General features: G+C 37.2%; 1 protein-coding gene across 4 annotated transcripts in view; it reads right to left on the reverse strand.

The window, feature by feature from the left end:
• Positions 1-1,311: 1,311 nt before the first annotated feature.
• The window catches only part of LOC124367297 (scoloptoxin SSD14-like), a 52,888-nt gene continuing 35,485 nt past the window's right edge, over positions 1,312-18,714 (reverse strand). For all 4 annotated transcript variants that reach the window (XM_046824019.1, XM_046824020.1, XM_046824018.1 and 1 more), the window contains 8 exons: positions 18,452-18,672; positions 16,886-17,078; positions 12,945-13,148; positions 11,846-12,077; positions 8,904-9,094; positions 7,246-7,486; positions 6,013-6,126; positions 1,312-4,795 (listed from right to left, as the gene is read on the reverse strand). In XM_046824019.1, coding sequence (XP_046679975.1) covers positions 4,646-4,795; positions 6,013-6,126; positions 7,246-7,486; positions 8,904-9,094; positions 11,846-12,077; positions 12,945-13,148; positions 16,886-17,078; positions 18,452-18,672 — 1,546 coding nt within the window. In that variant the 3' untranslated portion in view covers positions 1,312-4,645. The remainder of the gene's footprint in view (positions 4,796-6,012; positions 6,127-7,245; positions 7,487-8,903; positions 9,095-11,845; positions 12,078-12,944; positions 13,149-16,885; positions 17,079-18,451; positions 18,673-18,714) is intronic.

Raw genomic sequence — 18,714 nt, forward strand, 5'->3', positions numbered from 1 at the left:
TTAATTTTTTATCTAAAAGAGCAAGTATCACGTGATCTAACCCATTCTGAAAATTTTGTTGATCCTACAACAGGAGCACACACACAGAGAATCGAATCGCTTTGGGCGTCGGCAAAACGGCGTAATAGGAACGAATGCGGTACAAGTCGCAACTTGCTAGACTCGAACAAATCCTGGAGGACATTAAAGCGTTCTGGCCACCAGAATAGTATATTATTTCTGTATATTATGATGTATATTAAACATCTTTCATTACTAATTTGTTTTTTTTTTCGTACAAATTAATAAACTCGTTTTTCAATTGTTTTTGCAAATTATTGTCAAAAACCTAGCTTAACCTAACCTCAATTACTTTTAGAAATTACATTTGTAGCTCTAGTAACGTAATATAACTTATAGAATGTAAATTGATGTAAATTTTTAATTTGTCGAAAACCAATCACTTTAGGTTTGAAATGATACCATAATACACGTAAAGGCTAATATCGTAGGTAATACGAGTAGGTATAACAGTCACACAGCTGTTATACGGTTATAACTGAATTCAATAATAATCAGTTTGTATGTTGAGAACTGAGAAGGTGGTTTAATTCGCGGCAAGTTCTCATATAACACAAAACATTATACATTGCGTTACTCGGTATAAAAAAAATGATACAGATATTATAGTAGTGTTGATGACATACAGGGTGTTCAAGAATTCACTACCAATGTATTCAGCTATTATCATGGACCAAAGTGAAACCATACTATCATACTACAACATTTAAAAACTCAAACATTACCCGAACAACCGCCATTTTGTATTTTTCTTTTGAACTTAAGAACGGCTTGTTGAAATTTGGTTTACAGCTTTGTAATATAAAAACCCAATTACAGAAAGAAATAAACTAGTTTTACAAGTTTTTTCTTCAAAATGGCGGCTTCTTAAAAAATCCAAACGTAAATATCTTAAAAACAACAAATAATTAATTAAATTTTCGAACTAAAATAACTTAATGACTGTTAATTTTTTATTATATATTGTTGAAATATTTCACAAATAATAGTGAAAAAAAACCAAGTTCCTACCTAGTACAGGACGGTATGCACTGAGACTATTGTGATTCTGGTTTACTGGTCTAATATAAATATTTCAATATACAAGTTTGAGTAAGTAACGAGCCTGACAATAAAAAAGTACAAAAGTACGAAGGACGGTCGGAATGACGATGTAGAAATAACAATTCCCACAGTAAAAATTTACCTCAGATAAGGATTTAAGGAAAAGGCATTCGTCTACCTTATAATGTCTCAGAAAAAACATGTAAATCATCACTAATTTAATTTTATTATGACTTTATTTACAAAACATATTACAAATACCAACATCCTAACCTCAACCAAATTTACATAGCACTTTATTTATGTACAAACACATCTATAACTAATATCACATTATTCCTTATAATTCTCAATAAATATTCCGTACACAATTTGTTAAATATATTTTCTCTTATAATCTTCTTGATAAGATGTATAGTACTACTCTTATCACAATTTTATCAACATAAAAAACACTAGCACTAAATTTTTTACGAGTGAAAACTCGATGCAGCAAATATTACGGATCAATACGCTGTTGAAATGACACTCATTTATAATATAGCATTAATTTTCATCCTCTATCGAAGTAAATATACAGTGTAAAATATGAAATAAATATCGAGTAAGTTTGGACAGAGTCACTGCTAAGACAAATCATGACATTTTAGGACATCTCATACGAAATTGTATGTAATTGGATGACGAACTTATGGAGCTATTCTTCGTTTGTTTAGGTAAGTATTTGGGATATGAACAAAGAGAATTTAAACGTTTCATTTTCACGCAAGATATATTTCGCTTCATCTACTTCAGAGTTTATTAATACTTCTGATATTTTTGAAATAAGACAATTGCGTAGTGAAAACTAATTGCAGTCTTGTTTTCATGCAGTACTTATTAAAATACTAATTTATATTCAAATTACCCTAACCTAAGCCTACACATTGACATTTCCTTGATTTATGGTTCTATCCTTGTAGGAGATCCGGTGTCAGATCTTAGGCGTAATGCTGAATTTGAATCTGGGTTAAGAGAAAGCACAGGTTCCAATCCTGTCTGCGACGGAAGCAATTTTTACTCGCACTGTTGACCTTGAACTGCACCGACTCTCCTTATTTTGTTTGATAAATCCCAAAACAGCCCATGAGGACAAGCGGGATAAGGATAAAAACGACCGTTTCTTAAAAACTAATTTACAAACTTCAGCTTTTTAGTCTAATCTCCTAACATTGTTACTTGTTGTCACATAGGTTTGACTGCAATTACGACTGGCAAATCTATTATCTTGCTGATGTACGTAATTAAGATACTAACAGACTACGGCTACATCGTGGGGGGGGGGGGGGGGGGGTAGGATTTCACTATCTTGAGCCTCTTGGCCCGAAACAATTTGAGTCAACTAAAAATTTGTTTGTGAGTTTGTGAACACTGTTCCACTAAAGCTGACAAAAAATTTCAATTCTTATACAAGTAATTTTTATTGGATTTTAATGAATTAAAAGAAAATACACCAATTTTGTACTAACCAAATTAGATATAATCAATAGCGAGTGCATTGCAGCGTAGTGTAATGACTGCTGTATATTCCTATGAAGAAAATTCTATAAAAGCGTCGTCAAAGTTTATGTCATGTGGATCTATTAGTGAATTCTCCACTGGACTAAAAAGTATTAATTATTGTATTAATTATTTAAGCTATGTTATATAGCCTATGCTAGGTGTCAAAAATATGAAAAAAATTTCAAACATGAAAAAAACAACAAAGTTGCTGTAAAACTATGTACTGTTATTTTGTTTGAATGTTACTTTCTGCCGAAATAAAAAAATATTATTAATAATTTAAAAATGGCGGAATTGAAAAAAATTGTTTCATAAAAACCGACGTGAAGAGAAAAATGTCAAAATACATAAGAGATAGCTTCATAAAAGGTAATAATAGATTGTAATACTTAATTTGTTTTAAATTTATGATAAATAACGGAATAAACTGTGTGTACTACGCGCAATCCAATTTAGTTGTCCATTTCAATTGTTATATATTTATTGTCAATGTTTTTATAGTTTGGTAAGTAATCTTAAAATTTCGTGAGTAATGTACACTTTATATTTAGTAACACACTTATTAAGCAATACTGTGTGGCACAATTGTTTGGAATAAATATTTTGTTTTGCATGTAAATTTCCCTTGCTTCGCAAAAAATGAGGGCAAAAATAAGGCCTAAAACATAAAAGTTATTATGCTAACCAGACAACATATAATTTATACTGTTCGTCATCCAAATACGGGAAGAATGAACATAAACCTAATATTATATAAGTATAGGTTAATTGGGTGTGACGTAAGTACATACAGAACGTCTGCAGAGTAAGTGATTCTACACGTGACTGTGAAACATATGAAATAACGTGTAGATCGGGGGAGTTGGTCAAAAACTTGGCCATTATTCATGTTGGTATGAAACAAAAAGGCTTACAACCAGAAATTCTACTGTTGTATTAACAACCACTGAGATAAACCACTTGCCGGTTAATGAAATGAAAAATTCTTTATTTTTTTTTTTAATAAAGAATTTTTCATTAAAAAAAAATCACTTGCCGGTTAATAACAAGCAAGTTACACTAAGTGATAAAGTAGTATTTAATAATTATATCTTATAAACTAAACTAAGATAAACATTTAAAGTGTGACTCTGTACAGTACTTTGTGAGGTATAACTGCGCAGAAGTTTACTGACCACTGACCACCGGATTACAGAACTGTAAACCTTGTATGTGTATCATCTTAATACTGCAGTCCATCAAAACTCCAGCCATCATTTACATACCATATAATTAGCTGACAGCCAAACCAAGAGGACACTACAATTAGTAGGAGTGTACAGTCAAACAAAAAGATAGTGAATTGTGGACCTGTTGAGCACAAGATGCAAGCAAAAGGAAAGATGTCTGCACAAAGTGAAAAGTGTACTGCATCTTCTTGTCTCTCGCTGTTTTACAGCAAAGGCACCTTCTTTATAACACCCAGAGTCTTTTCCCTCTATCCCCCCCCCTTTCCCCTCCTTGATATGTTTCAGCCAAAGGCCGCTAGAGTGCACACACAAAGGTCGACACAGAGGAAGTGGATATAAATTCCACTAAAAGGTCACAGTCAGACTGGAAACACCGTCCGACGGCAGACCTGACAGTAATTTCAAACATAAATGATGACATCTACAAGACAACAAGTTTCGGTAGTCTAATAAGTGCAGGTATTACAGTATTGATGGCCCGGTGTGCAGCACATTATCTCTTCCAATTATAATAGACACGTCGAGGCTTACGTCACCAGTAATTATGAAAACTAACAGAAAAATATCGATTACATTATTTTGTAAAACATAATTTAGTATGATAAGAACAACAAAGTATAGATAGGGTTTGGACGTTCACAAGAACGAACCAAACTCATCTTTATTAGGATTTCAAGTCTTTTCAATTTCTCAGTGGTGAAGGAAGTAGATGCCTTTTAAAGGCCATAGTGGGTCAAATTACCGAACTATTTCTTATCGTTATCGTGGGTTCAGAATCCTGCCGATCTTCCGGGACGTCTGAAGTCCGAGTTGCTCGTTATCGTTGACCCGTTCCTGGCGATGGCGGTGACGCAGGATCTCCAGGCGATCGGCATCCTGGTCACCTTGTGGCCTATCCTTTTCATGCCCTGCACAACGTCCTGGAAAAGAGCGCGTTCAGAGGTAAAAATTTAGTGATAGAAAACAATATTGACTGTGATCGCGTGTATTATCAAATTTTGTTGTCTTGGCAATGCCTTTCCATATACGATCATGTTTTTTTAAAAAGTTTATGAGACATGACTTCAGATCTTTTACACAATTACCTCAGATTTCAAATGCAGGCAAATAGTCTGCGATGTACAAAATACCTCTTCAGTAATATAAATAGGTACAGGTACTGTTTGTTCAAAGATTGTTATTATCAATGTGTGATTTCACAGGATAATGGACTTTCGAACACTTACCTTCGTTATACAGGTATGTTACAAAAGTACCGAACACCACGTTTCGAGGATTTCGATCTATCCTCTTCATCAGGTTTCAGAAAGTCTAATTCAGGTAAATGTGAGACGATGAACTCACCGAGGTCACGGATAACAACTGACAGTCTTTTGGTTTCGTTTTTTCTGAGCATTGATATAATCACCTTGTACCCTCAAGTGTATGCTCCAGTTTTTGTGACTCACGTTTTCAGTTGATCTCGCTAAGTACATTGCCAAAGATATAACTGAATTTAACATCATTCTGTTTTAAAACCTTAAGTGTTTTTGAAACCTGATGAAGAGGGTAGATTGAAATCTTAAGAAATGTGGTATGATATATTTGTAAATGATTGAGTAATCGATGGCAAATGTACCGAAATTGTATTATTCTCGAGGATATTGATAACACATTCAGCCCTGGATACCTGAGTGTTTACAGCAAGTGTAAATAAAGTTATTCTAAATTTACAACTTATTTTCAAGAAAAAAAAAATAATGTTAAAATTTCAACTTGAAGAAATTCACAGAGTAAATATAATTATGTAAGTTTAGAGATCGTCAAAATATGCTGTTTGTGTTTTAATTTGAACTTTTTTCGAGTAGGAGATCCGAAGATGACATCTTTGATCAATGCTTGTAAAAATAGTTGCAACATTCTTCTTTTAAGTTCATCCTCTCTCCTCATATTATAATCTGAAGTGAAGTAAAAGCATTACTCCCGCATTGTGTGAAAATAAAATGTGAAACTGTAAAAATCTGGAAAGTTTAAGTCAATACATATTACACATTTAAAACTGTTCTACCGATAACAGCGTTAAAATATTATCAGTATACTTTTGAGTACTAATCAATTTTAGACGAAATGATTAAAAAAATACCAACAATGCTCTCACCTTAACCAATCCATACTCGTACGCAAATGTCATAGGCATGAGCTGATGGTGGTACCGCGCATGGTCTATCGCCTCCTTGATATTCTTGTCGTACCAGAGATTTAGGATTGTCACCTGGACAGACATACAATCACAATAGCACTGGATGCGGTCGAGAACAAGGACAGCCAATGTTAGCTTAACACTGAGGAAAAACTGAAGAACTTTTTAATTTACATAGACGGAAGAATTTATAAATTTTGAAACTACTACAATGACTGAGTCACAACTATTTTGTAAGACGAGTGCGGATGGTTTGAATTACCCAGGCGTGGTTGCAATTTTGGTACATATAAATAATCCCTCATATGCACAGATTATAGAGTACAATAAAATCCCTTTATGATTGCATCCGTTAAGTAAATGAGTTCAACACTAAATGACTGTTTTCAAGGAAGACATATCGAGTTAGTATGTGTATTTAATTTATAGAAATACACAAATGTAATTTTGAACTGATAAAAACTAGGAACGCTAATTTAAAACTCGAGTTTGTGTGCTAATCATTTCAATGATTAAAAAAGCATTTTGTGTTTTAATTTTGGCCTGTTTTATGAGGTTATAGAAATCGCTCTAAATTAAATATATTTGCTTTGCTTTGAAACATTCGAATAGTCATAGGTTTAGCGGCCAGTGTTATGACTAACCTCCGTTAAAAGTGGTTCTATTATTTCTTACACCGCGGCGAAAAATTCCTTACACGATTAACTTCTGGAAATATTTCGGCATCGGCGAGCAGAGCCATCGTCAGTTAACAGATATTAAACAGAAACTGACGATAATAATCAGTCGTCTGTACGCAAAATTAACTGTGGGTTCTGTCAGTCCCACTCTCTGCGTACGCCACTGAAATCTTTTGAGGCACAGTTATATGCTTTTAATGTCTTGTACGAGTTCAAAATTACACAGTTTTTACATATTGGAAAATGCAACATATTTATAATTAACTCGCTAACTTTAGGGGTAGTGCTGTACAAATGAATGTTGAACGGTACAAATAGTAATAATTCTTCAGTTTGAAATTTAGAGATGAAATTTCACATGGAAATGCGCCACCTTTCTTCCGACTTAGCCGGGAAGAAAAAATTCTCTTATCATATTTAATGTTGGATCAAAGTAGAATTTCATATAAAATAAACGCAAATATGATTCTACAGGTTTGAAAACACTGATCTAAACTTGGGATGTATTTACCAGCGCAGTGGAGGTGGTGATCTTGGTGCCCCCAGCAGACCCAACAGCCAGCCTGACGTCACCGTTGGAGTCGACAACCAGCGACGGACACATGGAGCTGAGAGGGCGTTTGCCAGGAACAATGTAGTTTGCTGGGCTGGGGGGCAGACCGAAGTAATTGGTGATGGAAGGCGCTGAGAAGTCGTCCATCTCATCGTTCAGGAGGATGCCCGTGCTGGGAGACACGAACTGACTCCCGAACCTGGAGTAAATTATTATAATTATTGGTGATGGAAGATGTTGAAAAGTTAATCATCTCATCGTTCAGTAGGATTCCCGTGCTGGGAGACACGAACTGACTCTCGAACCTGGAGTACATTACTGTAATTGCTTATGGAAGAAGTTGAAAAGTCGTTTATCTCGTCATTCAGGAGGATGAATATGCTGGGAGACACGAACTGACTCCCGAATCTGGAGCAAGTTACTTTAATCCCTTATAGAAGAAGTTGAAAAGTCGTTTATCTCGTCATTCAGGAGGATGCTCGTGCTGGGAGACACGAACTGACTCCCGAATCTGGAGCAAGTTACTTATAATTAATTGGTGATAGAAGAAGTTGAAAAGTCGTTTATCTCGTCATTCAGGAGGATGCCCGTGCTGGGAGACACGAACTGACTCCCGAATCTGGAGCAAGTTACTGTAATCCCTTATAGAAGAAGTTGAAAAGTCGTTTATCTCGTCATTTAGGAGGATTACCGTGCTGGGAGAATCGAACTGGCTCCCGTACCTGGAGCAAATTAGAACCATTATTGAAGTTGTATTGTATTAAAAGAAAATTCAATATTGTTACCATATTGATATTATTAAGGCCCGACAGTAACTTCTTGTAAATTCTGTCGTTTACATTCCGTCTGTACAATAACTTTTGATAGAAAGGTCTTAGAGACTTAAGACATAATCTGGTACATACACATAGCTCCTGTTGGACTAAGGAAGAGCCTTACGAATTTAGAGTAAAAAAGTCTATGGAAAATGTGTCCGTCTGCCTGTTTGTCCGCTGATCGTCTTTACGATAAACCTTGGCAGAAAGATTCTTAAGAGACTTAAAAATTTGTATATCGGTATATCCAAGGGAGAACTGTATTGATTTTGATGTCAAAAGGTGAAAGGACATTTCGTTCGTCTGTCCATCCGTTAGATACAGGTATGATACTAGTAGATGATTGGCTAGGATACTCAAGGGTACAAGTAGAGTGTGAGTAGAACCACGGCGAGGATACTCATAGTTACACATATGCTACACGAGGGCACTGTGACAGGAACACAAAGCAGGTTGACGGTGTTGGTGACAGCGACTGCGTCACCGTTGGGGGCTACAGGTAGGATACAAGTAGATGCTTGGCTAGGATACTCACAGCAGGTTGACGGTGCTGGTGACAGCGACTGCGTCACCGTTGGGGGCTACAGGTAGGATACAAGTAGATGATTGGCTACATATACTCACAGCAGGTTGGCGGTGCTGGTGACAGCGACTGCGTCACCGTTGGGGGCTACAGGTAGGATACAAGTAGATGGTTGGCTAGGATACTCACAGCAGGTTGGCGGTGCTGGTGACAGCGACTGCGTCTCCGTTGGGGGCTACAGGTAGGATAAAAGTAGATGATTGGCTACAGATACTCACAGCAGGTTGACGGTGCTTGTGACAGCGACTGCGTCACCGTTGGGGGCTAATACTACAATGTTGGCAGTGCCATGGTCCTCCAGCGTGTCGTAGTGGCCACCGTAGAACTTCGGGTCCTCAGACGTCCAAGTATCCGAGATCTTAGACCGGATCTTCGCAATGTACTCCGGCGACGTTAGGTCTGACATGACCTGCAGACAGAGTACAGTCTACAAAACCACGAGACAACGGTACAGATTAAACATAAAAACACACATAAAATCAAATACGTAAATGCGTTTAGTTAACAAATTCGAAAGTTGATTGAGTTTAAATTAGTTGAAGGAATTGTGGTACGTATTCTGAGTATCCATTCAGCTTATATAAATTAATTACTGTTAGTGTTATAGTTATAGTTAAACTAACGTCATACAAGGACGTAGCCATCGAGGGGGCCCAACAGATCGGGACACTCCCAAAATTTGTTTGATTATTATTTAAATAATTCAGTAATTCTGACAAGTACTGCTGAAAGATCGTTCTCAACATAGAAACGGGTCAAGAAATTTTTAAGGAACAAAATGGGGCCTTACTTTCAGTCCACTATGGGAAAATATCAGTTGTCTGGACCCCTCCCAAATGTTTATTTTCTGGCTACGTTCTTGCCATCATAGTTTTATGGCTTTGTTTGAAAAAATATTCAACAATTTCAAGCTCTGGGTCTGTTAATGATTACATCTATTGTCACTATTCATGGTACCATACAATTTATAAATGGACAAATCTTTGTAGAACAGGATTTCGTAAAACAGAAAATAAACCGTGCCATCGACATGCCTTTACGCCTCATGTTTGGGCAAATACGCTTAAGATCGATGGGTGTTAAGGTCAAACATTTTTGACTTTTTTCTTGGCAGGTTAACACTGAATGACAACACTAAGCGGGTTGTAGTATCAAATGCTGTTTTGTAGTCGGTGTCGTTTTAATGCCAAATTTATTTTCTTAGAAGCTGGGTGGTTAAAAAATCCGTTGAATATTTAAATATTAGATTTAACCAAACCTTATTAATCATACCTTTTAATAAAATACCTGAAATGGAACCTTTTATTCATTTTTACAGCAAATGTTAAGAAAATAAATAACACAATTTTCGCTCTTTCCTTTGACTTCCAAACACGCTTGGTTCCCGGTTGTAGTTATGTAGATATCTACCCTATTATTTAGAACATTTTGGGGGGGGGGGGAAGGGGATATATTTGTAGTGAAAATACTTAATATCAATATCCTGTAAATTTTGCTTTCGAATCAATTCAGCTGTTTGGGGGAAAGAATTTCAATGTTTTAAATCGCTTTTGTTCTTCCTCCGTACATACGGATTGATAATTAAAAAATTTTGAATCCAGAAATAAAAGACTCAAACAGAAACTGAAAAACTTTGTCCTGAACATTACAATCTCAACTCCAACTTTAATTACACCAGCAACGACTTTTATAGAATACGGTTTTTACTGACATAACTGAAAATAAGCAAGTATATACATTTGAAACTTCTTTCACATATTATTAAAGCTCATAACAAATATACAAGTGTACAATATATTTGAAGGTTTTTTAAATCCAACAAAGATCTATTTTAAGTGAGTTTTTGAGTTTTTAACTTTGTCCTGAACATCACAATCTCAATGCCAACTTTAATTACATCAGCAACGACTTTTATAGAATAAACTGGTTTACTGACATAACTGAAAATAAGCAAGTATATACATTTGAAACTTCTTTCACATATTATTAAAGATCATAAAAAATATACAAGTGTACAATATATTTGAAGGCTTTTTAATTCAACAAAGATCTATTTTAAGTGAGTTTTTGAACTTTGTCCTGAACATCACAATCTCAATGCCAACTTTAATTACATCAGCAACGGCTTTTATAGAATAAACTGGTTTACTGACATAACTGAAAATAAGCAGGTACATTTGAAACTTCTTTCACATATTATTAAAGATCATAAAAATATACAACTTTACAATTTATTTGAAGGCTTTTTAAATTCAACAAAGATTTATTTTGATTGAGTTTGTGAACGTTGTACTTGTTTAAATTATCCAGACCTATCATGAGCTTATTAACTGACCTGTCCTTACAGGTAATTATGAAAAGATGTTCGGTCAAATCCATAATGACTGCTGTTGGACCAACTTTATGGATTATCAAGTATTAAAATTCATATCGTCAAGTAAACTACATTTGCCGATATTAGAGATTCCATTTCTCGCCTCAAGTGACTTTATCTACCCAGAAACTACAAAAGCTACAATCCAACCTAGCTGCAGCTCACGGCTAGCCGTCCAGTGTTTAGTGAAACATGTTACGAGCTAGATAATGTGGAAGCTCTAGTATATTTTTGAGGTTAGAATCGTTCCTAAAAGCAATGAAATGAAAAATTTCTATATTGAATACAAAGAAAAAAATTAAATTGGCGAGGTTAGGACTATTAAGTTCTCTCTTACACCGAACCATAAATTTATAAACTATGCTATTAGTGTAAAACAAGAGCCACAGTATAGTCTACATTACTGTTTTACATTAAAAAAATGATAATCTATATTAATATAAAATACTAGAAAATATAAATTATCTGACATTCATAGTAAAAACAGTCGAGTTTTTTTGTCTGTAATTTAATGATTACATGTCTAAAGAAACACACACATAATTTATGATTGAGTTTGTTTCCCCATTCACTTATTTTCAGACAAAAAAAGCGAACAGTTAAAGTTTAAATAAAAATACGCATTTTCGGATAATTTTCACCTTTGCAATTTTTTATTTTTAAAGGGTATTTAAAGAACTATTCTGTTTTAACTTGCTATTTTCAATTTCCCAAACAGTTTGATTGGTATTAAAGGTCTAGAGAGGCCAACTCACAATGGAAAGACGAATCTGACCTGTGACAAACCTGAGATATGTTGTAGTAGTCGGGATCTGCGATGTCCGTGCGACGTCCGTAAGCGTGCTTGAAGGCCTCGGTGATCCGCTGGGTGACCTCGACTTCACTCGGGGCCTCGGTGACGAAGCCGTCCAGAAGTTGAAGCATAAATGTCAACAGCAGTCCGGAGCCCGGGGGAGGGACGGAGTAGAGGGTGAGGTTGCCGGAGAGTCGAGCCTGGACAGGAGGTTGCCACTTGGCTCTGTAAGCGAAGCGATCATCATTCGAGTAGAAGAGGTAACTCACTCATCGTGTACTGCAGGTATAGAGCTACTGAGAGGAATCATCCTTTTGGAAAATCTAAGAATGTTACATGGGATGCTCACATTGTTCAAAATAATAAGGAGCATCAGAACCGTTAAAACCACTACTACTACTACATATAATGCAGTATTTGAGAGGCATCTCAGATATAATATTATATTTGGGATGGTACATCAAGTAGAACAATTCAGAAAGTTCTCATACTGAATAAACGTACCCTACGGGCTATCGTGACATTGTAACCACGTGAGAGCTGCAGCCAGATGTGTCAGGTGACAGGCTTGTGACAATATTGCACGACAGACTTGTGACAAGCTTGCACGACAGATTTATGGCAAGCTTGCACGACAGACGTATGGCAAGCTTTCACGACATGCTGTGACAAGCTTGCACGACAGGCTTGTGACAATATTGCACGGCTGGCATGTGACAATATTGCACGACAGACTGGTGATAAGCATGCACGACAGATTTATGGCAAGCTTGCACGACAGACTTATGGCAAACTTTCATGACAGGCTTGTGACAATATTTCACGGCAGGCAAGTGAACATTTTTCACGAAAAGTTAGTGGTAAGATTGCACGACAGGCTTGTGACAAGCTTGCACGACAGACTTGTGACAATATTGCACGACAGGCTTGTGACAAGCTTGCACGACAGGCTTGTGACAAGCTTGCACGACAGGCTTGTGACAATCTTGCACGACAAGCTTGCGTCAATCGGCAGCATGCATGTCGGTTATTCAGGAATACGAACGAACGCTGATACCGATAGCAGAAGTAACAGTAACATTTGTGACAAACCTGTAATCAGCAAAGTCTTTGGCAGTAATGATGCCTCCAGCGCCTCGTATGTCATCCACCAGACTCTTCGTCAGCGTGCCCTCGTAGAGCTCATCAGCCATCCTGGGACTCTCGGACACGATCTTCAGCGTCTTGGCAAGCAGAGGCATCTTGATCTTGTCTCCCAGCTTGGGCAGTTCTCCGTTGTCATACAGCAAGAGGTTGCTGTACAAAAAATTGATGGCGTCACAAAGTACGAATTGCTCCTCCTTTATTAACGTCTCCAATCTACACATTTGCTGTTACACAGTCAGTCAGGAAATCTAAAGTACAATGCTTTTATAATGCATGAGTTATCTACGTTTATAGGTGGCTCTAAACTTCCAATTAGATTTCATAAAGCACTTGCAAGACTTACTGTCCTCATTATGTATAGGCTAGCAAGAACCTTTGACACCTAGGGAACAAACCCCGCCAACTCCAACAGTCATCTCCCGTAGTAGACTAGACCTATCTAACTACCCTTGTAACCCAGAATCTCTACATTTGCGGTTAGTGATGTGCCGCTCCTGGACATCCATAAGGTTTAAGTGACACATCGGTTTTTGCTTTGACCAGTGACTTCTGCTTGGCTTTTCCTTAGCTATTGGCTAGTCAAGTAAAAGATAAAGAAAGGTAATGTCACACATAATGAGGTGGTGATAAAAGGTGAACTACGACAGGCGTTATTTATAGCCGACAAGGGGAGAGGCCGCGGTAGCTCAGTAAATGGATCTACGCTGATTGATGATGATTGATGATAGTGTTTATGTTTTACGTGGCCACAGTAATTCACAGTGTCTTCTACGAGGTACCTGTGTGTAGCTTGTACCAGCTAATTTTGTTAAATTTAATATGATACCATGCATCTTTTACTGAGAATCAAAATAGATTGCATCTGAAGTTAAGAATACTCCAATAAGAAAAGCTTCGAAATTAAACAACAATCTGTCAAGTAATAATCTTTCGTTCAATCAGACATAATAGTTAAATAATTCATTATCCATCAATACGGATAAACTTAAGATGGTGAAACCCGACGAGTGGGGGTCTAGAGTAGGCATCCCCCCCACCCGCAACGAGGGGTTCAAGGTCCACCTGAAAAATTTTATAGCTGTAATGTTAGTTGAGGTTTTTTATGCGTTCTAAAAACAATGTTCCTTTCTTTATTTAGTCTAGTCTAAAAGTGTGTGTTAATTGCTTTATTTATATGAAAGAGAAATGGAATTGGAAGAAAAGTAGTTTGTTACACAATATTTTTATTTACATACTAACTTTATATAAAACGATTTCATTTAATTTTTAATTTATTTATTTTTAATTTCTTTTGCATTTAATTTTTGATACTACTTCAGCGTGTGATAATGAAGAACTCTGTGTTTTAGCCGTGTGCCACTAAAATTTTCTCCGAAGAAAACAATTTTTTTAAATACCTTGTTATCCTTTATTTATTCATAAAATTCAGTACGGTATAGGACAGTTTACAGTTGACTTTAATAGAAAGCATAGCCCGAACCATGTCAATATAAGGTCTATTACTATCCAACGTCCATACAAGGATCACGAGTCAAAAGATTCTTTTCACCTAAGCAGCTGTATCAGGAAGACAAAGAGCTAACAAGCACTTTTTTGAAATTTGTAGTAGAAGATTCGGAATATTTTTTCCCACTATTTTCCATTCAAGTACGTATTCCTTTGGGTTTCTTATCCAAGACAATTCACCAGCACCCTCAAAACTGCTTTCCCTCAATAATTCTAAATAACCTATGCTCTTGGTGTACAATTGAATGGCTTGTGACTGAAATTCCCCTTGTGTTGCCCAAGAAAGCTTTTGTTTGGCCAAAATTAGAATTAACTTGAATAACTTGTGTTTTAATTCTACACATTTTATAAATATTCAGTTGCAGTAATTTTTTTACCTTCCATCTTCAAAGTGGCGAATTGAAATATTTGTAAAGCGCCATTAAAAATTAATTGTATTCACAGGATTCTCAAACAAAATCTTGATAACTTAAGGGCAAGAGGTAGAAAACTAGGACAGAAAGTATGATGTGAATCCTTCATAATTTTGAAGTTTTCTGCATATATGGTAGAAGCTCAAAAATTATGCTAAACATACAAATCCCCTGCAAAGTCACAAAAATCTTTCACATGAGTTACCCTGGAAATGTAAATATAAAAGACAACTGCTTCTACATAAAATGATAACTGGTCGATACCATGTAGAGTTATGACCAATGTGTGCTTGACAACTAATGCCTAACAGTTTTCTGTCTAGCTTTTCTTGTCTGGCTTTGTAAGAACATTAATTTTTCCTTTTCTTTGAACAACCCCAAATTTGTATTAGTGTTATCCGCACAATATGACATTAAGTTATCAAAAAGTTTGTTTTTCTCTAGCAAAACAAAATCGTGATAAAAACTGTTTAATCACTAATGCTAAAGTCAGTGAGTATGTGTTTTAAAAGTGGTCAAAGTACCGATACTAACTTGAGATGCAGTCTATTTGAAACATCAACAATGACTGTAACAAAGTGATCATCTTCTACTTCTGCAATCAGTCAGTCAAAAATAAAAGATGCAATTACATCAACAGCAATTGCTTCAGTCTTGGTTTTAGCACTTGATAACTTTGACTGACATTAGGATGATTTAGTTACGCAAAGCAAATTTAGGTTCTTTGGCTGCAATGCAAACAATAACTTTATAGAGCTGGAAAATTTGTTTTAAGAAAACCTCAACAATTTTGTATTTATGAAGGCAACAGTGCTTTTGCATGTTTGGTGGTTTCCTCAACTAAGCCACGACGACCACCAAGAGCTATTGCAAAATCTACAGAACAAACACTACAGTTAACTTCATCACTGTCTTGTCGACCCTTCTTAATGAAAGTATACACCTTTTGAAGGCCTACATTAAAAGCACATTATATTAACTTGGATGTTAAACAAAGATACTCGAACTGGGATAGGAGAGAACTGAATGGCGGCAACTCGCACGCTACAGCTGACACAGCAGAAGTGAGAGTCGATTTCCTCACGGTAGAGCGGTAACATATTATCGTTACAGTAATTGGCAGAGCGCTAGTAGTCAGTTTACAAAAAATTGATTACGGGTACAAAAACTACCAAATTCGATCCTCTCTCTCTCTCCCTCCCTCCTCTCTCTCTCTCTCTCTCTCTCTCTCTCTCCTCTCTCTCTCTCTCTCCCTCTCTCTCTCACTCTGTCACCCACCCTCTCTCCCTCCTTACTCTACCTCTTCCCCCTTCCCACTCATCCCTCCATATCTCTGTCTCTCCCTCCTTCCCTCTCTTTCTCTTTCTTTTAAGCGTTGTACAGCACAGACTCTATACAAAATACGGACGTTTGGCAACCCTAAAAGAGTGTATACCTTATATGTTTACAAGACGTCACGCGTAGTCATGGCCCAGGACCTGACGACGAGCAGTAAGTCAGACAGACTTCTGACGGAAACGTCATGTCCCACCGTCCATGCAGAGCGCAGCACCATTCTAAGCCCCCCCATGGGGGAGGGGGACCCAAAACCACAACTCACTGCGCCACTGCTAAAGTGTGTACTTTATGGAAAGCAACAATGGAACTGGAGTCTTCAGCTATGTATTTGGTTTGAAGAAGTTTCACCATCATCTTGAACCTCAAGAATCTTAATACAGACTGACTACTCTGCTCTTTTGTGGTTCCTGAACACTCTCATCTGACAGGACATATTGCTAGGAGAGCTGGCTGTCATAGCGGGGTGTCGACTGGCCAGCGATACTAGGGTGAAATTACAACAATCTGAGTATTAGCACACTCCCTAATGAAACTACTTAAGTCTCAAAGTTACACCTTTAAATTTGCTTAACATTTCAGAGGGCTTCCATATATAGGTCGGGAACTACATCGCTCCTAAATCTACCATACCTCAATGTCGTGCTTCTCCTTATGTCCTCCTCTTTCTCCTTCAGATTCCTGGCCAGATGCTCGTTGACTGGGACGCCCTCCTCGCACAGTCTAATGGTAGGCCGGAACAGCTCCACCCAGGATAGCTTGCCGTACTTCTCCCACGCGGTCTGGTACCCTCTCAGCTCGCCTGGCACTGCTATACTCAATCCACCTGCGGAGCATATTTATTCCTGTGTTAAGTTGATGTAATTGTATTTGTTACCCAAATGTGACTTTTCGAAACAATTTTATTGTCAGTGTCCAAAGTGTTCGATTTCGTAATACAATCGAAACAAGCGGGTCTTAACATATTAATAATATCCATTTTAATTATTATAACTTTAGCCAGAAAAATAAATCATCATCGCATCTCGTAGTAAGTTTATTGATCTTACAAAAAAATATTTAACATAAATATATTAATCCTTATTTTTATCAGGTAATATCTCAAAATATAGTTATATTACTTTAATATCTAAACAGCGGATAAGTTATTACGATTCATCAGAAAATCATACCGTATGTTTCAATTATATTGAGAAAATGTATTATTCCAAAGAAATTAAATAACCATTCCCAAAATTCAGCAAAGTGGAGATTGTAGAACTTACTACCGACTGACCTATGGTGAAGACTATAGATCTTACACCGACTGACATGGTGGGGCCTATAGAACTTACTACCGAATGATCTATGATGGAGACTATAGAACTTACTACCGACTGACCTATGGTGAAGACTATAGATCTTACACCGACTGACTTATGGTGGAGCCTATAGAACTTACTACCTACTGACCTATGGTGAAGACTATAGATCTTACACCGACTGACTTATGGTGGAGACTATAGAACTTACTACCGACTGACCTATGGTGAAGACTATAGATCTTACACCGACTGACTTATGGTGGAGACTATAGAACTTACTACCGACTGACCTATGGTGAAGACTATAGAACTTACACCGACTGACTTATGGTGGAGGCTATAGAACTTACTACCGACTGATCTATGATGGAGACTATAGAACTTACTACCGACTGACCTATGGTGAAGACTATAGATCTTACTACCTACTGACCTATGGTGAAGACTATAGATCTTACACCGACTGACTTATGGTGGAGACTATAGAACTTACTACCGACTGACCTATGGTGAAGACTATAGATATTACACCGACTGACTTATGGTGGAGACTATAGAACTTACTACCGACTGACCTATGGTGAAGACTATAGAACTTACACCGACTGACTTATGGTGGAGCCTATAGAACTTACTACCGACTGACTTATGGTGGAGACTATAGATCTTACACCGACTGACTTATGGTGGACACTATAGAACTTACTACCGACTGACCTATGGTGAAGACTATAGATCTTACACCGACTGACTTATGGTGGAGCCTATAGATCTTACACCGACTGACTTATGGTGGAGGCTATAGAACTTACTACCGACTGATCTATGATGGAGACTATAGAACCTACTACCGACTGATCTATGATGGAGACTATATAACTTACTACCGACTGACCTATTGTCGAGAGAGTAGGTTTTCCGTCGAACATGTCGAAGGTGGCGGCGGCAGGGGCGGCCTCCCTGGCGTTCAGCGTCTCCACCTTGCCTCCCGCCTTGTCGTACACCGTCATCAGGAAGCCGCCGCCCAGCCCCATGTTGTGGAGGCAGCAGACTCCGTCACAGAGCAGCGTGGCTATGGCAGCGTCCACTGCTGAACCTCCCTTCTCCAGCACCTCTCTGAGAACGGGTACACATACACGGGTTCATTATGTTGAAATA

The sequence above is a fragment of the Homalodisca vitripennis genome, chromosome 8 (assembly GCF_021130785.1).
Source record: "Homalodisca vitripennis isolate AUS2020 chromosome 8, UT_GWSS_2.1, whole genome shotgun sequence".
In the NCBI taxonomy this organism is placed as follows: Eukaryota; Metazoa; Arthropoda; class Insecta; order Hemiptera; family Cicadellidae; genus Homalodisca; species Homalodisca vitripennis.